The following is a 23,312-nucleotide window of genomic DNA, read 5'->3' as shown; positions in this document are numbered from 1 at the left end:
ATTATATAAGAAGCATAAACATCTAAACCTTGAGTATCATGACTTGCTCTGCCCATTCTATGCAAGTGATGTCATCCTTTTGCTCCTTGCAACATAAAATACACAAGTTAATTGAGTGTTGGTCTTCAAATTAACAGAGATGGATGCTTGAAATAACAGTATATCCAATATTTTGGCATGGAAAGACTAGCAGTACATTAATCATTGCTACAAGAAGTCAATTGAAAGTTTAAAAGAGTTGTCAATTTATAGTGTGTTTAGATTGCCCCACTAGGTGGAATAGCACTGATTTTGGTATATTAAAAAGCATTTGACAAGTTAGAAAATCTTGATAACAATTGTGTAGAGAAATTTGTGAATGATATATGAATTTATTATCTTATTTGAATATTTATGAATATGAATTTGTTTTATAACATGTTAACTGAATGATTGTTATTTAATTTTATAGAAATTAGTTTAGATCCCTCGAAATTGTAGCATCTCTTGTATTCATATTTCAATTGGATTGTTGATTTTTTTTTAATGTAAAGCAACCTTTGGAGGAAGCAAATGGTTTTAGAACTCAAGTCAACTGATTTTAGATTTTGTTCTTTAGCAATTTTGTTCATCAATTACTTTATTTAGGTTGAAATTAATATTTGGTATTGTAAACACATATTATTTATTTTGATTAAAAATTTATATATTTATTATCTTGGAAATTATATTTTTAATGGGTAAATTCCAAAAAAAACCCCTGTGGTTTGATGTTGTTCCAAAAAAACCCTTGTGGTTTGGTTTTACAAAAAAAAAGGACCGTGGTTTCGCCGTTACCCCGAAAAACGGAAAATGACTTAACACCGTTAAAAATGCTGACGTGGCAAGGGGTAGAGTTGGAAAAATATTTTTTTTATTTTTATTTTTTTATTTTTTCTTTTTCTTCTTCTCCTTCTTCCTCTCCTCCTCTTCTTCTTCTTCTTCTCCTTCTTCCTCTCTTCTCTTCTTCTTCCTCTATTCTTCTTCTTCTTCTTCCTCCTCTCCTCTTCTTCTTCTATTTTTTTTTTAATTTCTAAAATCGAGACGTTACGTCTGAAATTCAGACGTTGAACCTCTCGCGGCGGAAGCTCTTTGTCACTGATTTATCCTCTGGTAATTTCATTTTCAAATTTTTCTGTATGCTGATTTTATGGCTTAATTCTGATGAGTACTGGTTGGCTATTGCATTTCTTTTCTATTTTAATCGTTTTTGGAGGGTTTCTATAGGGTTGTGCTCAATCGATTTTTCTTTTTGTTCGTTGGCATTGTTATCTCTTTGTTGATCATTAGAATACATGAAACAGGAATTTAAGTTTTCGTATGTTCTTTTAGTACTTTTTCTCCAATACGATTCCAAGTCTGTGTTGATCAATTGGATTTTTTATTAGTTTTTTATGAGTTTGTGGTTCTTGCGTAGTCCATGGGACCTGGATTTCAGAGAAGAAGATTGAGCCAAGTATTCGCGTGGAGCTGAAAGAGGGTGATTCTATAAGGGTGGGTGGTTCTACCAGAGTTTATAGACTGCACTGGGTTAGTTTGAGTCGCGCATATGATTCAGAAAATCCCTTTGTATCACGTCAGCATTTTTAACGGTGTTAAGTCATTTTCCGTTTTTCGGGGTAACGGCGAAACCACGGTCCTTTTTTTTGTAAAACCAAACCACAAGGGTTTTTTTTGGAACAACATCAAACCACAGGGGTTTTTTTTTGGAATTTACCCATTTTTAATTTATTTTTAGTAAAAGTATAGGTATTTATTTGACTCGGCTCGTCAAATAACTGTACTGGATTGGACCGAAACCAAATCTCCGAATATTTGAATTGAACCGGACCAAAATTTTTAATCTAATCCTGGAGATTCAGTTTTAGAAATCCCCAAATTTTTTAATCTAATCCCAAATTCAATCCAATCTTGAAGATTTTTTAATCCTAAACTGTACTCATCCCCAATATGATTGCCAAACCATGTAAAATTTTTTTGTGTAATTTTATATTCTCTTCTAAAAAGGGCGGCCGGCGTCCCCGTTAAGCGAGGGGTCCCACCACAAGGGTGTACTAGGGGCAAGCCTTCCCCTGCCAATTTATTTGACAAGAGGCCGCTCCTAAGACTCAAACCCGTAACATCTTGGTCACACGACAATAACATTTACCGTTGTGTCAAGGCTCGCCCTCAATTTTATATTCTCTTTTATTTACCTAAAATTAAATATTTGCGTTCTGCCGCGCAAAATGATTCCTCAATGAAAGTCACTTTTCTAAGAGAAGTAGCGGGAAAAGAAAATACACAGAGAAATCTAATAAGACACCTCACGGTATATAAAAACAATAATAATAAAAAAAATATAGTGTCATTCTCTACTTCATTTATTATTTTTCATATCTTGATACGTAGGCGAAATTTACAATATCATCTAAAAACTTGAAAGTAATAATCGATAAATAGCAGAGCAGGCCTTGTAAAATTGAGAAACCAGGGCAGGGCAGAGGTGTGCCACATCTATTTACTGCTGCTCTTCTCCAAAGCTTTGGTCAAGAGAAGTGGAGAAACCACAAATATTTGTTCCTGGTGTTCGTACAGCTTCTTCTTCTTCTTCTTCTTCTTGTACGATTGATGATGGAGAAGAAAAGTCTAAGCACATTCCATGAATAAGTTGTTCATAAGATGCAGAGAGATCATGGGAGGTGAGCTGGTGATATTCTACAAGCTGGTGAAGGCATTGATTTTCCCTCACCAGATTTGCATTTTCGTTTGCTAATCTTGATTTTTCAGCAAGCAGCGCCTCCATTTGAAGCCTCATCTGTCCGTCCCATCATTCAAATTTTATCAATCAAAACTTTCTCCTTTTTCATTGCTAACAACAAGAGAGGAGGAGGCTTACTTACCAGGTCATCTTCCTCTGGTCTGATTCCCTTTGAAAATCCATCTCGAAGCCTTGTGTTTTCTTCCTCCAGTAGATTGCATCTCTCTTGCATAAAGCACAAATCTGATTTTATTGATTTCAGTTCTCGTGCAACTGAAGCTGCTTTTGTTGCCATTGAAATTGCAAGCTGCAAATTACAAATAAAATAAGTTCCCAATTCACAACCATTGCAGATAATGCACAAAGAAAGGACAAGAAACCAACATTCTTGGCTTTCTTCAGCTTATTATTCTCATCAATTTCATTTCCTTGATCCACTGAGTTATCAGTTTGATAACATTTCCTTTTCACTCCTTTATTTTTCTCTTCTTCTTGTTTTACATCCTCTGACTTGCTGAGATTGGTGTGAAATATTTCGCTCAATGTAGGTGGTTCAGCCAGACATCTAGCTCCCTGAGAACATATAACTTTGTGTTAAGTTACAAAATCCATTCAACATAAACAAAACTGTCTCTCTCTAATCCAAAGATCATGAAATAATGAATTAGGTTAAACCTGAATAGCGTTGTCCAGATTGTTGGAGAGCTGAGATAGTGTGTGGCCAATGGAATCAAAGCCCCTAAGCAAGAGCATCGAATCCTCCTTCATTCTATTGGCTCGATCTGATTTTCCTACAGCCTACATCAAAACTATCTGTTGGGTGTCCAATCTATAAGGAAAATCGAAATCAGAACCAAACTAAAAAAACTGACCTCATCGGAAGCTGGAGAGGGGTCAAGATTGAGCTGATCTTGCTTGAATGGTACTTTGCAATGGCGATTTTCGAGAATTGAATCAATCCTGCAACGGAGAGCACTCCAGAAACGCTTGTCCGAGGCAGGGCTAAACAGAGGAGAAGACAAGCTCTCCTGAAATCAAATTCAACCAAATTAATTAGCACAAATTCCAGAAATTAATCGATATAACAAAGAGAAGAAGGAAGAGTTACCTTGATGTTTCTGAGGGGAACAGGGGAGGGGGATTCGACTGAGGCTGCCATAGGAGAAAGAGGAGGAAGAGGATACCTAACGGCTAGTTTGAAGAAGGAAGAATAATGAGAAAGAGAGTTTGATTTAAAAAGAGAGAGGAGTAACGTTATAAAATCCAACTAGATTATTAAAGTAGATTCATAGATGTGAATCGTAACAAAAAGTGAAATGGACCTACTTCCTTTGCTGTGATCGAAGCCGCTGTCTTTTTCTCGGCAAAGTCTTTTTTTTCTTGTATATTTTCTTAAAGCAGTGTTTTTTTTATAAGCAAAAATTAGCTTTTAATAATTATAAAATGGAGAATTGGATTAATTCATTGTAAAGTCAAAAAAATAATTAAAAAAAAAAAATTTTCACCAGTTGTCAAATAGGTACATGTAAAAAAAAAATTATCCAAATGAGGATTGGGAATTTTTTTTTTTTCGATTAGTAGCCAAATACAATGACCTCCAAATTAAAATAGCGTTATCGATTTTAAAATTGAAAAATTGAAAAATTCAAAACTTAATTTTAATTATTCGTTCGAAATCTTTTAGGTATTGTTTAGTGAGGAAAGAAAGTGAATGTTTAGAGAAGGAAAATTCCGAAAATGATAATTTTGAAAATAAAAAAATTGGTTCAATAATAAATGTGATACTAAACAATTTTATTTTTTGAAATTTTCAAATTTGATGTTATTAACGGTCATTTTTATAGTATCAAACTAAAATAACCTCGTTTTTAACAAAATGAAAACCTCAGTCTCCATTTGAAAAAAAAAAAAAAATTACATGTTTCTGTTTGACAAACCATGAAAGTACATCAATTTTTTTTTTTTAACTCTTAGTTTAGTTATAGCATTTTCAAGAAGATGAGAAAGAACAAATAAAAAATATAAATAATTAGTTAAATCCTCTAGTGTTGGAATAATGGCTTGTTGTAAAGCTTTTTATTGAATATTTTTAAATGATTTAAATATATAGTAACTTTAGTAACCGATCATTTATTATAATAACGGTTTTGTATTTAAACCAAATATAAGTTCTGTAACTAACCATTTGTTTTGATAAAGGTTATAACAAGTTTTAAATGTGTATTTAATTCTCTTTCTATAAATAAATTTTCTTATTTTCAATTTAAATAAGAGAAGAAAAACTTTTCTTTCTGATTCATTTCTTCCCAAAAATTGTGTATTTTAGTGGGCTTTCAAGTTATTGTTCCAGGATTCTAACCTCGGGTGCACGAGTTTAGGGGCTCACTTGCTAACCTTTGGGAGCGACCAGTGATTAAGATTGCACATATGTCTACCGGAAAAATCGCTTTTAAAGCAGTGGTCCGTCCACGACACATTAATTTTTCAATAAGCGTTTATTATTTTGTTCTTTATTTCCAATGGCTAGTTAAATTTAGCTAGTGAAAATGATCAGCTAAATATTTCGGAGTCATGTCACTCTGTTGGAGTGTTTCACTCTCTAAATAGCTAGTTAAATTTGACAATTTAAAAAGTCATGACACTTCGTTATAGATGTTTAGCATTTACTTGTAATTTTATACGGTTAGCAAGGTGCAAAAGTGCATTTAACGTCGGCAATCAAAAACAATTTTACCTCTAACCTTATAAATGGTATAGATATACATCTAACGTGTATAAATTAGATCAATTTTGTCTCTAACTATTGTTATACTCTACACGGCCCTGAATTTTACTATCTTTTACTCCACTTATATGTAATCTTATCACTCATTGGTAACAGATCAGAGATATGGGTACACATGTCTTTGATCCGGTGTAGGACACGAGATGTTTTTTAACTTTATTTTTATTTTCACATGTACACATTTGATTTGTAGTTGATAAGTGATAACGCAAAGAACATGGCATAATCAATTTTTTAACATGTACACATGTTTTTTAACTTTATTTTTATTTTCACATATACACATTTTATTTTTTATTTTCACGACATAATCAATTCCCTTGTGCATATCCGAGATCATGGTAAAATTATCTATATCCCCAATACATTCTTTAAGCTTGGCCCTAAACCAAGTTCATTCATCATTGCTCTCGTTTGGTCCAATCCCAAAAGCAATAAGATAAATCTGATTATTACCATTTTTTCCAACTGCAATGTACAATTGGTCAGAATATTTACCTTTTAAAAACGTTTCATCAACACAAAGAACATGTTGAATATGTTCTTAAACGCTCTAAGTGAAGGACTCATCGCCATAAAGAAGTACTTGACGTGATAATCATCGTCTGTTTGAATATGTGTCATCGTACCTAGATTATTTTATACACTTTCTCAAAATCTTTCACAATGTCTTTTGGTCTATACACTTTATCCTCGAGATGAAACTTATCTACAAATAGTATATCGGCAACTCGTTTCCCCGCTAGCTTGTGATGTGGTAACATTTGATCTTTGGCACATGTGTGTTTGTTCATTTCATCCATTCTTCAGAGCCTGAACATATCGAAATTGGGTATCGCAATACCTCTAGCACGTCATTTACATGTCTTATCATGCTTACATCTAACTTCAAACATAGACTTGTTAGACTTATACACTCTCCATTCAAACTTGTTCTTAACTGCGTATTTTTCAAGTGCATCTTACAATTCTCGTTTATTTGAAAATATATCATGCACCTTTAAACCGACAATGACTTTTGATGCACTAGATTCAATAGGAAGCACATATGCTTCATGGACCTCTGGCAGCCATCAAAATGGACCAGTCCTCTTTCTTCTTCTTTTTACATTATCCACCTCATAGATACTTACTGATACATGCCTTTCGGGAACACCTTCGCTACGAGATTTTTTCCAAGGGATAGGTAGTTCATCATATACCATTTCTTCGTTTACGTTTCTTCGGGGTCAAAATAACCCCAAATATCTTCTTCATGTATCGTTTCTTCTGGATCAAAAAACCGATTCAAGCTAGGTTGGATGCGAGGTTGAAATCAGTGATCTTTTGTTTGTCTGGCCGATGAGTTTCGACTTCAACGGTTGTGTCCACTTCAACGGTGGAATTACAACTTGATTAAATAACATTCTTTGGCTTCATAGCTCGCGATAGTTGTGCATCTATTATTCATGATTCAAAATTAATATATAGTGGGATAACATCATTTGGATTCATCCGGCAATACTCTATGAAGCACTCAACATCACTTGAATCAACAATCGGAAATATTATCTTATGAACTTTGTTTGGACCGTATGTAATTTGCATAGTCATACGCACGTCACATGATGTTGAATCAACACATTCAGAAGTACTCTCTTGAAGCATTTCGAAGTTGATTCTTGTTGAAAGCCGAAGCTACTTCGATTCACCCTCCTCGTATGTCATGGCTTTTCTCATGGTTTTCCATTGGTCGTTCCACATGATCACACACAAGTAATTGTCGGTTGACATAATGCTACTGTTAAAAAACAAGAAAAACAAAGATAGTGCCAAACAATGTATTAAAGAAAATAAGATATTGTGCTTCACGGTTAACTAACACTTAACTATGAAGTCGCAGTTCTTCGCGGTCTGTGGAATCACAGAGTATTTTTATGTTTTGGCTTCGCGGTTTTAACTTATCCGCAGAGGCTTTAAGCTTCGCAGTTTGCGATTCTGCTCGCAAACTAGGAAGCTATTGGATAAAAATTACAATTTCAAATTTCATAAGCTATAGGTCCAATCTAACTTCAAATACATAAAACTAACTAGCACATTCTCATGGTTTTCCATTGGTCGTTCCTCATGATCACACACAAGTAATGGTCGGTTGACATAATGCTACTGTTAAAAAACAAGAAAAACAAAGATAGTGTCAAAAAATATATTAAAGAAAATAAGATATTGTGCTTCACAGTTAACTAACACTTAACTATGAAGTCGCAGTTCTTCACGGTCTGTGGAATCACAAGAAATTTTTATGTTTTGGCTTCGCGGTTTTAGCTTATCCGCAAAGGCTTTAAGCTTCGCAGTTTGTGGTTCTGCTCGCAAATTGGGAAGCTATTGGATAAAAATTACAATTTCAAATTTCATAAGCTATAGGTCCAATCTAACTTCAAATACATAAAACTAACTAGCCCAAAGGGATTTATGTATATAAAATGAACATAATACTTACATCAAAAGCTTGGAGTTTGGATTGATGTATGAAAATAAAAAATTTCCAATTAATAAACTAAGAAAGAAAGGAAGAAGAAAGAGGAAGATGCTAATATTATATATATATATATATATATATATATATATATATATAAAAGGTATTGTGGGTAATTTCTAAATAGAATGTTCTAAATATGTAGTGTGTTATGTAACGGGTTTAAATATGTAAATCTTCCAATTTGATCCAGTTTTATAATTTACCCTATTTAATCATATATGGTATTTAGAGAAAAAGACATAGTATGCCATGAAATCACACTTAAAAATGAGGCATGTGGCCTGAATTCCTCTAATTTCAAGCCAACCTACAAATTAACGGTTAAAATGGCCTTTAAACTTGTAATCAAAATGGACTTAGTCCAAATTGAAATATAGGTAAGAAATCAATTCTCAAATTGTTAAATTTTGACAAAATCATTCCTGAATAAAAATAGTTTTAATATCTAAAATTAGACTAATTTATCAAAATTAAAATTGACAGTTTGATATCTAAACTTTGATTTTTTACTTAAATATGTAAAATTCAAATTTACCCGGGAAATTAACTGCAAAGGCAGTTAAAAGAAGCGGACATGAGCTTTATCTAATGCACAAGACTATAAGTTGTGGTTCAGTGGTTGTCGTCAGCCATCTCTAAACACCAACTGTCAATGGCTGCTGTTGCTCCTTCATCTCTCCTCTTCTCTTCTCCTTATTCCTCAAAGCTTTCTTCTTTTTCTTCTTCTCCACTTTCTCTTCCTTGTTTCTCTCGCTCCTCCTATCATCTCTCCATCTCTCCAACTTCTTTAACACACCCCAAATTCTCAACCAATTTCCCGGCAGCCTCTGGCTTCACCGTCAATGCGAGTGCCGCAGCGAAGAAGAAGGTTCTTATAGTTAACACAAACAGTGGTGGTCATGCCGTTATTGGGTTTTACTTTGCAAAGGAGCTTCTGAGTTCTGGCCATGAAGTCACTATCTTCACCGTTGGTGATGAGAGTTCTGATAAGATGAAGAAACCTCCATTCAGCAGATTCTCAGTAATTAATTAATTAAGCTGTACTTTTAGAATTTCATTAATCTATTTATTTATTGTTTATGTTTTGATGAAGGAAATTGTGAGTGCTGGTGGGAAGACTGTATGGGGAGATCCAGCAGAAGTAGGAAAGGTTGTGGAAGGCGCAACATTTGATGTTGTGTTAGACAACAACGGAAAGGATCTTGATTCTGTCAGGTTTGTTCATTAACATGCTTAAACCTACTTAATTAGTATAATTCATTATTTATAACACAAATGTTGACTCACTCACACATAGGCCTGTAGCCGACTGGGCCAAGAGTGCTGGTGTAAAGCAGTTTTTGTTCATCAGCAGTGCTGGAATCTATCTACCAACTGAAGAACCTCCTCACGTTGAAGGGGTAATTAACTAATTAAAAAGCATTCAAATTAACTAAATATTGCACAATTACTTATGAATGGACCGGTACCATAGTAGAATTTCTCCTTAACTAACCTGTCTTCTTAACCGTTACAGGATGATGTTAAAGCTAGTGCAGGTCATGTTGGAGTGGAAAAATACATTGCAGAGACTTTCAGTACTTGGTCTTCATTCCGCCCCCAATACATGATCGGTTCCGGCAACAATAAAGATTGTGAAGAGTGGTTTTTTGATCGTTAAGTAGAAAATCAATCAATAATATTCATGTCCAAATATTGGTTAATAATATTGGATGATCATGTTGTCAACAGGGATTGTACGGAACAGGCCAGTGCTGATCCCTGGCTCCGGGATGCAGCTCACTAATATTTCCCATGTTAGAGACTTGTCCTCTATGCTTGCTGTAGCTGTTGAGAACCCTGAAGCTGCCAATACCAACATATTCAATTGTGTAAGTGATCGTGCTGTCACTTTGGATGGAATGGCCAAACTCTGTGCTAAAGCTGCAGGTTTAGCATTTAAAATCGTGCATTACGATCCAAAATCTGTCGGAATAGATGCAAAGAAAGCATTTCCTTTCCGAAATATGGTAATAGCTCGCTTGCTTAAGTTGTATATGATGTTAAAGTTCCAATTTTTGAGCAATGACAAGGATACAAGTACATGGTTGTGTTCATTTATTTTGCAGCACTTCTATTCAGAACCTAGAGCTGCTAAGGAGATTCTGGGATGGCGTTCTACCACAAACCTTCCTGAGGACTTGAAAGAACGATTCAATGAGTATGTGAAAATTGGACGAGACAAGAAGCCTATGAAGTTCGAGTTAGATGATAAAATACTGGAGTCTCTCAAAGTTCCAGTTGCAGCGTGATCTGTTGAATATTAAAATGTCCAACACTGATCTCAGCATTTCCAAATCTAGCAGTCGTACAACACTGGTCTCGGCATTTCCAAGTTTTGTTGTATTCTTTTCACTTCATTCCGCAGGACATCAGTGGCAAATAAATAAGAGTTCTTAATTTGAGATTAAGGCTAATTCCGCTTTCTATTTCTATAAGAGATGTATCATAATAAAAATTATGAGGGCAACTAGTATCTTCCTGTATGACAGACAATTGTACGTTTTGCTCAACAGTATATAATATCTGAGAAAAGCTCATTTGAGCTGAAGTAGACTAAACAGAGAAAAGACATTGACTTAGGTATGCTGAAAAACAATTGGAAAACAGGAAACTAATATTGTTCATCTGAAGACATTAGGTAATGAAGTTCACAAATATGCCACAAAATTCAGCCAAACTTCCAGATAATGAGCGACTAATAAATGAAAACAACATACTGACTACTGCATTACAACATTGCCTAACAAGTTCTGAATCTAAACCCAACTGCGAGGCATCTTTATGCCACAACTGCTACACTTTTCTTATATGAACCGTACACTGGACAAATCTACTACTGGAAAAGGAGCACTTTTCTAATATGAACCGTACACTGGACAAATCTACTACAACTGGTTCATGCAGCAGGACCATAACTGCATAAAAAGCTTCCAAGTTCCCACCCGAAAAACAAAAAGAAAAGAAAAATCAGCATTCTATGTTTTAATTCTGGAAAAGCCAAGAAATCATACTACTTCAGGTGGAATTCCTATTCATGTTTGATCTCAAGTCCCTTCAGTTTGGATTCCAATTCATCCTCGTTATCTTCATCCTCATCTCTTTCCTCCCCGTCAAGATCTTGGCCTTCCGGATCATTCTCATCCAAAGGCCCAAGCACACCAGGTAAGTTCTTGAATATATCCTTCACCTCATCAATCCCTTCATCAGATATGAAATTACCATTGATATTAAGCAACTTAAATCCAGGCTTCAGTACAACAGCCTGTGCCAAGAGCCTAGCCCCAGCCCTTCTGATCGAGTTAGTGCTCATATCAACTTCAAGTAACTGACCATGACCACTCTCTATTGCCTTGGCAATTAGAATAGCACCTTCATCTTTCATTTCATTCTCACCGAGGCTTAACTTGCTGAGAAATTGCTTAGATGCAATGCATGCTGCCAAAAAAGATGCTCCTTTTTCAGAAATATCATTCCCAGCCATTTCTAGAACTTCAAGTGATGGTGCAGACTCTTTTAGAGCATTGGCAAGTGCTTCTGCTCCCTCATCCTCTAAGTTTAAATAACTGAGGTAAACCTCAGTGAGATCTACAAGTGCATGTACGGACTTACTTAGGGCAACTCCAGCTTCAACACCAAACATATTGTCACGCAGATCAAGCTTCCGCAAATGGCTACATGTTCCAAGAGCTTCAGCCAAAGCAATGCCACCATCTGATCCTATCCTTGTTGAAGAACATCGAAAATCCTCCAACAGAGGAGAACTTTTCACCATCTCAGCAATAGCAAAAGCACCTTCATCTCCAGTCATGTTATTGTGAAACTGAAGGACCTTAAGCTTTTTAGTGGAAGGTATCAGCTCACATACTGCCCGTGCAGCTTCCTCTGAGATGCCATCATTTATCAGATATAGCTCCTCCAGATTACTCTGTGATTTGAGAAGTACCCCAAAAGCCCTCAGACCTTTTTCTCCAAGGGCATTGTTTGAAAGATTCAGATACCTCAAGTTACAACCCTCCAGGGCAGATGAAACTATATTCATGACTTCAAGAGCTTCTAACTCAGGCCTTCCAGCAACAAAGTCTGATAAGTCTGCTTCTGTTAATTGGCCCTTCATAGATGACAATATTGGTGCTACAACACCAGCTGCATCCAAGCCAAAACTTCTATTGCTGAAACATATCTTAGTATATCTGTTTCCTGGCTCCTTGAGTGGCTTAAAAAGATCCTCCGCCTCCTCCCCACCGATAAATGACCGTCGACCACCAGATATATCAAACTTATCAGCAACAGCAGAATCCTTCGCGACCATCGTTATTTCTCCATCCTCTTTCACTTTAGGGCCCCTTTTAAGAACTTCTAGCATGAGTTTGCTTGATTCTTTAGCATAAACCTGCACTGCAGAACTTCCATCACCATCTGGCTCTTTCTGATAGTTTTGATTGGCAGCAATAAATGCCATCTCTTCTATTTGTTTCGCATCTTCCTCAGCCTCTTCTTTGCTTAAAAGGCCATACTTTCTGGAAATAATTGATGGAGTAATAAGATTCTTGGTCATCCGCTCCACAAGCATTAGCCTAGTACTCTGACTAGGAGGCCATAATTTGACAGAAAGCACACGGTTTGGGAAAGCTTGTGTTGTAGAATCCATGTCAATAAAACAAAATTAAAACCTGAAAGAAAAATACAATAATAGAGCCATGATTATATTATAAATGCAAAAATAAAACAAATAAACAAGTACATAAATGATATATGCTGCTGATAGAAAAAAAAAGGGAATATAAATTTTCAAATAGGAACTACTTTCTGACAATCCTTTGAAATGTTGCCTTAGGCTTAGACATATAATCCCTCACATACATGTGCACCAATTTCGAAGATGTGGCACTTTATGGATGTATGCTTAAAAGTTCACTTATTTGCTACTTAAAAGTTGGCTTATCTAAATTTACAAAGATTTATCCCGAGTCCTACAAGATGAACACAGCTGAGAATCCAAACATTTAAGTCATTTAAGTCATGTTTGCCTTAATGTTTAGGTCTGAGAAGCAAAAGAAAAATAACTCAAGGAAATGGAGAAAATGGAAGTCTTGATATTTTATTTAACTCTCTTCATAATGCACAAAAGCGAACAATGACTAACTGACAAGAATGAAAGCAACCACTGCCCTGGAAAATGGAAAGAAGAAAGGCATTCCATGACTACTTTAATGTGGATCAGTACAAAATTAACAAAATCTGAGACTGAAACAACGATGTGGTAATGGCTGCAGTCACATCAAGAATTCCACAAGCATACAACAATTAACATGGGAAAAAGAAAACAAAGGGATTTTATCGTTCACTTTCAAGAACTCTTTGAATCCAACAAGCAAGCAAAGCAAACAATAAATCCAATATAAAATACTCTTTAGAAGTATTTCCAAGACCTAAACAGAATATATCTAAAAACTCGCAAAGGGCCAAACGCTGCCAAGTTTCTATGATACGGATGATTAAAAAATAGTAACACCATATAAATTTGGGTGATTGTGCACAAGGAAGTGAAGACAGCAGTGAGGTGAAGAAACAAGTGTGTTTGTGGATTGCAATGAAACATGCAATTTCATGATTAAGACCAGCTACGCAAGTAGACATTCAGTATCAGCAGTGAAAAGAAAAAGGAGATTATGTGCGGTGGCAGCAGTAATTTACTAATTTACTACTCCCTCTGTTCCATTATATAAGTCATTCTAGTTTGTTTCACACAAATTAAGAAATACAGTTAATATAGAGTCAAACTAATGAATTTACATTGGTTAACTTAAAAAAAATTCTCTCTCATACAATGGTTGGAGAATAAGCATTGGAATGTTCAAAAACACATGAATACATTAAAAACCAAGGCAAAAATGCAATGTTTGAATCGAAAAACTAAACTAAAAATTCTTGGAAAACTAGAAGGACTTATATTTTGGAAAAAAAAATCACTTTTTAAAACGACTTATACAATGGAATGGAGGGAGTAATTTACAACATGATAGTAGTGGCACGAAATAACTTCAGCATCAAAAGACTGCGAGGTCAGCAAGGTCTTCATTTCATAAAGACTACACCATTGCAAAGTAAATACAAAAAGATAAGTACTCCTAAACTTCAGGAGTTTTAACCATGAAAGCACAATGCTAAAGAACCAAGGAGAAACATCTTCACAGAAATTTTACAGGTTCAAATTGCTCAATGCACAAGATAGCAGTATATATCTACGAAACAAACACGAAATGGAAGAGCCCTGCATTTGTAGCTCCAATGAGAATAGTCGCTCAACAACAAAAGAGAGGGGTATGGTTAAAAAGTTCAAGCAATAAGAAGGCTTCAGAAAATTAACGATATAACTATAATTCATGATTGCAAGCCACGGACAGAATCAGCTGGCATGCTAATTAAGTCAGTACCAAGATCCGCATTACAAGATTATTAACATTCCCTCTGTTTCAAAATAGATGACTTTCTAACGAAATTTTTTGTTTGATAATACATGACTTTTTTATTTAATCTTTGCACATTAATAGATTTTTAACAAAGATACCCTTAGTTAAGTTGTTGCATTGCATTTATAGGTAACAATTTGTTAGTTGATGCAATTATTATAAGGGTAACAAAGACTTTTAATTAATGTAATAAACCAATTAATTACATTTCTTAATTCTTGTGAATTCTACTAAAAAGTAGGATGGAGTAGCATATAAGATCATAAGTTGAACCACCAAGTATGCAAAACAAACGCAATGAAGTTTCTAATCTTACTAGGCCCCTTTTTAATTTCTTCTTTAGGCTATATGAAGCCTCAGTTTCCTAAACCATTTTCCAGACAACAAAAGGCTTTGCTCAACAAAATCAAAATATGCAAGATAAAAGATCTACGAAAGCAAAAACCCCAAAACCGAATTGAAATGAAATGTTCATATATCAAATTACCCAATAAGAAAAGGAAGTTATCTTTTCCAAGTCATAAACTATTAATTTAATAGACATTAAATTTCTAAAATGAACCAAAACAACTTGAATAGCAGTAGAAGTCCAAATAGAAGAAAGAGAAGACAGATCCAGAAGAAACCGAAAAGAAGTAAAAAAAGAACGGGGGAGAAAGAGACATCTGACATCAACAAAACCAAATCAACCACTCAAAAGTATATTCAAGAATTAATACTAAAGCCGTCAACGAAATCAATTTGAAGAAAAAGAAATGGAATAACGAGTACCTGAGACAAAGCGAGCCTCTTAGAAACCCTAAATGAAGTTGGGAAGCAAAGAAAAACGGTGTTATCTTCCCCAGAAAGAAAAGAAAGTAGAAATGGAAATCAAGAATTTAAAAGTGATGGTCGAAATGGTGTAATCATAAGATTGGGAAATGGAGGGAAACTAATCAGAGTTTTCCTTTTAAAATAATCAGAATTATTATTAGGAGGAGCGAGCGACTGAGGATTTGTGTTTGGCAAATCCCTAAATTCATGTTGTTGAAGACCTAAACCCAACTAATGGAAAATCAGAGGAAGCCCAACCACTCTCAAAGCCCACAGATCAAAAACTTAAGAATGGGCCTCCTCAATAAAAAAAAACCTGGGAAAATTACACAGAAATTCATCTTTAAAAAACTATTTACAATTATATCAAGTCATAATTTTATATTATACCAAATTAGTAAAATTAGTACTTTTAATATATTTTAAAAATTACAATTTATAAATTAGAAATCTAGAATATATTTTCTAAGATTTATTATTTATGAAATAGAGTCTAGAATTTTTGAACTATGATATAAAATCATAATATATAGAAAATAATGACATATTAAAAATGTTTACGACACTTCATTTTTAATTCTAATTTGAGGAATTTACACAAATTACTCAATTTATAATAAACTGAAAACTCATGCAATGCAATGTACGAAATTCAAGTCTACCTACAAGTAAAATTATCATTATCATGTACAAATATTAGTGAATATATAAGCAGAACTATGCATTCAAATATTATTTACAATTTCTATTTAAATAATAAAATTATGTGAAATAAATGAATGAGTGTATATTACTAATAAAAATTATAGGATTGATTGTCTTTACAAAGAGGCCCAACCAGCCAATTAGGAATAGAAAACGAAACAAAGACACTAGCATTGGAAAGGGCATTCCTTGCAATGGCATGAGAAACACCGTTCGTTAGTCTCGGCACATAAGACACTGAAAAGTCTTGTCTGTTTTGGAGAATCGACTTGCAATCTTGTATAATATTTCCGAGTTCTGATCGATCCACAGAGTTAGCTTGCACTTTATGGACGATGGCTTGCGCATCGGTTTCGAAGAACACATTAACACAGTTAAGAGAGTCTGCCCATATCAACGCCTCGAGCAGTGCTAACGCTTCGATTTTACCCGGCTCGGTGCTAAACTGATAAATCCGACTCCGACAGGCCATAAATGTTCCATCTGAACTTCTCAAAACCGCTCCAACCCCACTCGCTCTGTCCTCCCTAAATACCGCACCATCGCAATTGCATTTTACACTGCCCGGTGGAGGCTTTACCCAAGTCACAGATCCGCGAACTCGTGCTGTCAACCCCCTCCCATTTCGCTGCTGATTTTTCTGCCACTCATCAACATATGATCGTGCGGCGTTAATTGCAGGGCTGGGTAATTAGAGCTTGTCCTCCCCAAACGACCTTGTTACGCTGATTCCATATAGTCCAGGCAGTTACAGCCACCCGACACACAACAGGTTCAGATACCGAACTCCAAATCTGCAACAATGAATCACTAAAGTATTCTGAACCAAAAATAGCCGGGTCAATCCCCATAAGCATCCAGCACTCTTGCGCATATATGCACCCAACAAATAAATGAAATCATGTTCAATATCCTCTTGACAAATAGGACAATGAGTAGGGATTGGAAGTCGTCTACCTGCCAGTCTATTCCTGGTTGCGAGGCATCCTGACATAACTTTCCACAGGAATGATTTAACCTCTGGTGGTAGAGGCAATTTCCACATTTTCGACCAGCCCTCTTGGCTATTACCCGGATTTTCAATAGCTTGTAAAGCCTGATAACCTGATTTACATGAATATTGACCATTTTTGGTATGATACCACATAAGGGAATCAGCAGTGTGTCTTACCGGGGGAATTAATTGCAGAACCTCTAGTGCACTTTCAACAGATAGGATTGACAGAATCTTACCTCTATCCCATATCCTTGTTCCTGGAATAAAGAGAGAAGCCACTTTTGCATTTTCTTCAACAATAGCAGATAGGGGTTGCGCGAGAAAAGGAGGAGCTGTAGCAATCCATGGGTCTATCCATAGCGATACTGATTGTCCGTCACCCACCCTCCATCGGATCCCTAACTTTAGAACCTCTATCGACCGCCACACACTCCCCCCAAACTGTACTGAGATTATTGCCCAGCTTAGAGGAAAGAAAAGTCACATTAGGATAATACTTTGCTTTGTACATTTTACTAACCATAGTGTGCGGATTCGTCAACATTCTCCACCTTTGCTTGCCCAACAATGCCAAATTGAACCTTTGAAGCTCTCTAAACCCCAGCCCTCCACTCTCCTTCCTCGGTGATAACCTTCTCCAATCAAACCAGTGAATACTTCTTCCACCATTTTGTTTTACCCCCCACCAGAACGAATTCATTATACGTTGAAGTTCCATACTTAACGTTTTTGGCAAGAAAAAAACACTCATACAGAAAGCAGGAAGAGCTTGTGCAACAGCTTTAATAAGTATCTCCTTCCCAGCTGCAGAAAGGAACCGGTGGCTCCAACTACCCAACCTTTTTCGTAATCTCTCTTTAAGAAAGCTGAATATCTCCTTCTTACTCCTACCAATCAACGACGGGAGGCCCAGATATCGTCCAGTATCAAGTGGTTGAGTAACTCGGAGAATCCTCTTGATAGCCTGTTGGATATCATTATTGACAATAGGGCAGAAGAAGATACCATATTTCTGGAAATTGACTGCTTGGCCTGAGGCCGCTTCATAATCTGACAAGATTGCTGCAATTGCCCCACACTCCTCCAAAGAAGCCCTGAACAATAGAAAACTGTCATCCGTAAAAAATAAATGGGTCACCACAGGGGCCTCTCTAGCAAGTTGGCACCCATGAATGCTACCATCTACTTCAGCTTTAGAGATTAAATGTGACAGCACTTCGGCACACAGGATAAATAGGTAAGGAGAAAGGGGATCTCCTTGCCTAAGGCCTCGCCCAGGCTTAATAGGGCCCACAAAATCATCATTTACTGACACAAAGTATTCAACAGTGGTCACACACAGTATTATCCAGTCAATCCATCCATCGGCAAAGCCAAACCTGTGCAAAACAGCCCTGAGAAATCCCCAATCCACCCGATCATACGCTTTACTAATATCCAGTTTAAGCGCAATTTCACCCACTGAACCTATATTTTTCCTCTTCATGTGGTGCAAGGATTCAAAAGCAATCATAATACTATCTGTGATGGATCGATCAGGGACAAAAGTCGATTGATTCTCAGAAATGATCAAAGGCAACACTTTTTCAGCCGATTTGCTAAGACCTTTGCAATTAATTTATACAACACATTGCAGAGAGAGATAGGGTGAAATTCATGCATACCTTCAGGACTGTCGACCTTAGGAATAAGAACAATGATGGTATCATTCAAATTAGCTGGGAATTCTTTTCGATCCAAATAACCAGCACAGGCACGGAACACCTCCTCACCAATAGTATCCCAAAATTGCTGAAAAAAACCAGGACTAAGGCCATCAGGTCCAGGGGATTTGTCAGGGTGCATCTGAAACATTGCAGTTTTGAACTCTTCTCTTGTAAAAGAAGACATAATGTCTTGATTCATCTCAGGAGAAATAGCGTGAGGGACCACGTTAACCAAGTCGTAATTAGCATCAGTAGCAGAAGCAAATAACTTAGAAAAATACTCACTTGCTATGCCATTAAGTTCAGCTCTACCTTCCACAAGTTGCCCTACTACATTACGCAAGCGTCGAATTTTATTTTGCTGCCTCCTTGCCTTAACACACGCATGGAAGTATTTGGAATTTTGGTCACCTCCTTGCATCCAAAACATTTTAGCCCGTTGGCGCCAGTGTATAGCTTCTGCTTCCAGCAACATGTTCATATCACGTTTAGCCCGAAAAAACCGATCCAGACTCTCTGCATCATCAAGATCTGCTAGCCTGCTTATTTGTTTTTTACATGCCTCCAGCTTCCTATGGAACCGAAATCGGTACTCAGATCCCCACTGCTCCATATGACACGCACAAGCATATAATTTATCGGTCAAGCTCTGTCGTACTTCATTAATCCATCTATCACGTACCATGGCGCAAAATTGAGAATCCAACAGCCATTCATGCTCAAACTTAAACTTCCTACTTCGTCTATCCTCATCACGCCTAACAATTTCCAATAGGATGGGCGCATGATCAGAATACGGAGACACCAGAAGACGTAGCCTGTGGTTCAAAAATCTCTCCTGCCAGGAACTCGAAACCAAAGCCCTGTCGAGTCTCTCCCTAACCCAATACCTGGTGCCATGGCTGCGCTCCCAAGTAAATCGACCTCCATGGAGTTGCAGGTCAGTTAGAAGGTTCTCCTCCACCGCCTCCTGAAATTGCCTGATTAAATACCCTGGATATTCTGCACCTCCCCATTTCTCGCCAGGTGTGAGTATACAATTGAAATCACCTATGATCAGCGTTGGAAGAATAGATGTCGAAGCTGATTCAACAATTGCCATGAGTGATTGTGTTGATTCCTGTTTGCAAAACCATAGAACCCTATCATTCTCCAATCTCCTCTTTCCTGATCCTGTATTTGAACTTCAATGTGATGCAAGGAATAAGATAAGACCTGAACCATACATGTCCCTCTCCCCTGGCAATCCACATTAAAAGCTCCTGAAAAATCAAACTTCCTCTTCAAACCTTCAATACGCTGCTTAGTAACTAATGTTTCAATTAAAAAAACAATATCCAGTTTGCTTGAATTGATTAGCTCCCCGAACGACCTAACTGCGCGAGGATTACCCAACCCCCGGCAGTTCCAACCTAAGCAATTCATAACCCTCGGCGGGCCGGATACTCAGGCCTCGCTGCTTCAAATTCTTGGGAAATCACTGAATCCTTTGGACATGTGGAAACAGGTGAATTCAAATATTGAGTTGCTAGTGGAGCTCTTTGTTCCTCACTGTCTGCATTCAGCTCCTTCAATATGGTCGCCTCCGATGAGGCCCTTCTCCTTTTCCGATCCTCCAACAGCTCAAGCCCCTCCTCTTCGCTGTCTACAACCATGTTTACCAGCCCTTGTACATCATAACTAGTTACAGCCCCTTTAACAGGTTGCACATTGATGATCTGCCCCCTAATATTAGTGGCTGAAATGTTCTCCTTTTCGGCTCCCATTATAACTCCACACATACTCCCTGAACCGCTACCAGGCTCTCTTAACCATTTACTTTCCACTGCTTCACTACCTCTGCGCATTGGTGCTTTCAACCATTCTCCCCATTCTCGTTTTATCACTCCTTGCCTTGCCGTAAAGAGCTTCTCATAGAGCCTTTCAGTGTGCCCTAGTAGGCCACAAATGTAGCAGAAGTTTCCCAGCCTTTCGTATTTGAATGAAATATAAGCCCAATCTTCAATACCTTTCCTTATCTTCTTAGGACGTTTTAGAGGTTTCCTGACATCTATCAAGACACGTAGCCTCATAAGTTGCCTACACATACCAGCATTATTATTCAAGTCATATTCCTCAAATTTCCCCAGGAAATTCCCAATCTGTTTGCCTACTACCTCCGACATAGATCCAATAGGGAGATCATATATCTGAACCCAAAATGCAACTTCATTCAACTGAACATCTTCTGGAGAAGATTCGTTCTTCCATTCGGCTAGGACAAGCAGGTGGTTGTCAAACGACCATGGCCCCCCAGTAATTACTCGTGCTCAATCCACCTCATGAAAGAACTCGAATACGTATCGATTATTGCTGAGTTCTGATATTGCCACACCCTTTCCCGGATGCCAAATCATAGCAAGTCTCGTCTTCATAGCACCAACATTAATCGTTCGCTCAGTCAGAAATCTCCCAACAAGGGACATCCCTGCATTTTTAGCAATTGGATTCGACGGCGGACCCCTTAAATCCAACTCCTCTTCCTCACCATCATCCAGCGAAAGAGTTAGCAGAGAATCCTCCATCAAACAGGTTGTGTACAGAAATTAGAAATGATGGATTCAAAGATAATTACCCAACAAAGAACCACTCAAGCAGATCGAAACCAGATATAATGGAAACAAATCAACTAACAGAACTAGGGCAGGGAGCCGTGAAATGGAATCGGAGCACCCCTGATACCGGCCAACAGCAAACCTCTCACAGTTGGAGAGAACGGCAACCTCTCACACGAACCGCTCGGGAGAGACGTGGAAGTTCTTAATGCTTACTTTAATTATTTAATGGAATGGAATATACTTTTTGGATTCCTTATCGCAAATAAGAGTTTCCAACCATTTTTCTTTCTTAATTTAGAGATTGTAACATATAGTTGACTATGGCTAAAAATCAAACATGAAAAATATAAACCAATATGTGAAAGTGATTTACCTCACTTTTATTAATTTAAACAACTAAGGAATATTGTCATCCTTGAAATTTGAATGGTAACTTGGTATTCAATGGAGTTAAAGTAAATAGAGAAATGATAACTTTTTATCCAATATTACAACTTATAATTTTCTGAGTTTCAATCACATATTTTCCTAATTGATTTACCGTGTCATTGCATATCCACTAATGTGATTTATATTGTGAAGTAGAATAATAGACATTACAATATTCAAAGTCAATTTGTGATTTGGCAAGCTCGATAATTTTATGCTATTCAAAAACTTTAGAGTGTATACACACATAAAAAAAAAAGTTAAAGGTTGCATTGTCGACTATTTCCAGTGAGAATTATTGAATAAGGAATCCCATAATGAGTATAATTTTTTTTTTGTGTGTGCATAAAAGCAATCAATACAGCTGTTGTGATTGTTGATATTTCCTCGCTTTCAATCCACTTTTTGAAATGATCAACAAAGACGATTACAAACTTTCATTATCTTGATGTTAAAAGGAAATGGACCCACAATACTTATCCCCCACAAGGGAAAGAGCCAAGGGGAAATTATCCTTTTGAAATCATATGTTGGGACCCTGTGTGAATTAGCATGAAATTGACAATCGAGAAAATTTCGCACCAAAATAGAAGCGTCTTTGTCCATTGTTAGTCAATTTAATCTTTGCAATCGAACCTTACAAGAAATTGTCTTGACTCTTTGATGTGAGTTGCGGATTCCTTTATGAATTTTTCACAGATCCTTTTCCTCAATGAATATAATTTTTAGCCATAGATGATTGATAAAAAAAAATTATACAAAGTACTCTCGCAAAGTGTTATTACTCATATCTCTGCATTGCTAATAAGGCCTCATTTTATATTTTGGAAAATAGTATAGAGGTACTGGATAATGGGTTGTTTTCACCCTTCTTCACCTACAGTTGCTAGATAAATATGCATGATCAATGCTTCACTTATAATAGGGGAATATGCTTACTCAATTAACAAATCCCAAGAAATAGGTTAATAATTAGTTGCAACAGTAGCTAATGCATCTGCCTTTTGATTTTCCTCTTGTGTTACCAAAATTCTTAGGTCGTATTGTAGTGAGATCCTTGGATAGGTCTTTACTTTGGCAGCTTGTTTCCATTACGCATACTTCTTCATGGACGTTGAGGTCCCAAGTCTAGATTGCAGTCTTCTAGAATATCTCCACCCATTCTCGAAGGCTTTCTTTTAGCTCTTGGACCAAATAGTTGAGGTCTTACATCGTCTTACCCTCTAGTATGGAGGTTGTGAAGTGTTGGAATAACTCGCCATTTGATTGAAGCTCCTAATGGATTCAGATAGAATTTGTTTGTACCAGTACGCAACCACATCCTTTAGGGTCGTTGGGAAAAGGGGGCACATAACATATCAGTGGTCATTGTAGTCTATAGTGATTGTTTTAAGTTCTTCATGTGAATTATGAGATCTTTGAGTTTGTTGTACTATTTGGGGGAGGGATATTTGAATCCTCAAGGCATCACCTCGTTTAGAATGCTTGCGCA

General features: G+C 36.7%; 3 protein-coding genes across 3 annotated transcripts; 1 reads left to right on the top strand and 2 right to left on the bottom strand.

The window, feature by feature from the left end:
• Positions 1-2,332: 2,332 nt before the first annotated feature.
• On the bottom strand, positions 2,333-3,984 carry LOC136220474 (uncharacterized). The gene is made up of 6 exons (XM_066008286.1): positions 3,867-3,984; positions 3,631-3,786; positions 3,434-3,556; positions 3,143-3,331; positions 2,901-3,065; positions 2,333-2,815 (listed from the first exon to the last, which is right to left on the bottom strand). The coding sequence occupies exons 1-6, from the start codon at positions 3,915-3,917 to the stop codon at positions 2,519-2,521; spliced, it is 981 nt and encodes a 326-aa protein (XP_065864358.1). The 5' UTR covers positions 3,918-3,984; the 3' UTR covers positions 2,333-2,518.
• A 4,691-nt stretch (positions 3,985-8,675) lies between these two features.
• Positions 8,676-10,511, top strand: LOC136218287 (chloroplast stem-loop binding protein of 41 kDa a, chloroplastic). The gene is made up of 6 exons (XM_066005083.1): positions 8,676-9,082; positions 9,155-9,276; positions 9,359-9,461; positions 9,578-9,716; positions 9,793-10,070; positions 10,170-10,511. The coding sequence occupies exons 1-6, from the start codon at positions 8,714-8,716 to the stop codon at positions 10,350-10,352; spliced, it is 1,194 nt and encodes a 397-aa protein (XP_065861155.1). The 5' UTR covers positions 8,676-8,713; the 3' UTR covers positions 10,353-10,511.
• A 188-nt stretch (positions 10,512-10,699) lies between these two features.
• On the bottom strand, positions 10,700-15,577 carry LOC136218286 (RAN GTPase-activating protein 1). The gene is made up of 2 exons (XM_066005082.1): positions 15,345-15,577; positions 10,700-12,773 (listed from the first exon to the last, which is right to left on the bottom strand). The coding sequence occupies exon 2, from the start codon at positions 12,749-12,751 to the stop codon at positions 11,132-11,134; it is 1,620 nt and encodes a 539-aa protein (XP_065861154.1). The 5' UTR covers positions 12,752-12,773; positions 15,345-15,577; the 3' UTR covers positions 10,700-11,131.
• Positions 15,578-23,312: the final 7,735 nt, after the last annotated feature.

This window comes from Euphorbia lathyris, chromosome 2 (genome assembly GCF_963576675.1).
Source record: "Euphorbia lathyris chromosome 2, ddEupLath1.1, whole genome shotgun sequence".
Taxonomy (NCBI): domain Eukaryota; kingdom Viridiplantae; phylum Streptophyta; class Magnoliopsida; order Malpighiales; family Euphorbiaceae; genus Euphorbia; species Euphorbia lathyris.
The sequence above is the reverse complement of the archived record's forward strand: the minus strand, read 5'-3'. Positions and strand labels throughout refer to the sequence as shown.

What these genes read in the sequence shown, in the direction of transcription:
- LOC136218287 (XM_066005083.1), top strand. Translation starts at nt 8,714, where the DNA reads ATGGCTGCTGTTGCTCCTTCATCTCTCCTCTTCTCTTCTCCTTATTCC. An exon ending in AACCTCCTCACGTTGAAGGG is followed by an intron (nt 9,462 to 9,577) that starts GTAATTAACTAA and finishes TAACCGTTACAG; the next exon opens with GATGATGTTAAAGCTAGTGC. An exon ending in CATTTCCTTTCCGAAATATG is followed by an intron (nt 10,071 to 10,169) that starts GTAATAGCTCGC and finishes TTTATTTTGCAG; the next exon opens with CACTTCTATTCAGAACCTAG.
- LOC136218286 (XM_066005082.1), bottom strand. Translation starts at nt 12,751, where the DNA reads ATGGATTCTACAACACAAGCTTTCCCAAACCGTGTGCTTTCTGTCAAA.
- LOC136220474 (XM_066008286.1), bottom strand. Translation starts at nt 3,917, where the DNA reads ATGGCAGCCTCAGTCGAATCCCCCTCCCCTGTTCCCCTCAGAAACATC. An exon ending in TTCCCCTCAGAAACATCAAG is followed by an intron (nt 3,787 to 3,866) that starts GTAACTCTTCCT and finishes ATTTGATTTCAG; the next exon opens with GAGAGCTTGTCTTCTCCTCT. An exon ending in AGCTGAAGAAAGCCAAGAAT is followed by an intron (nt 3,066 to 3,142) that starts GTTGGTTTCTTG and finishes TGTAATTTGCAG; the next exon opens with CTTGCAATTTCAATGGCAAC.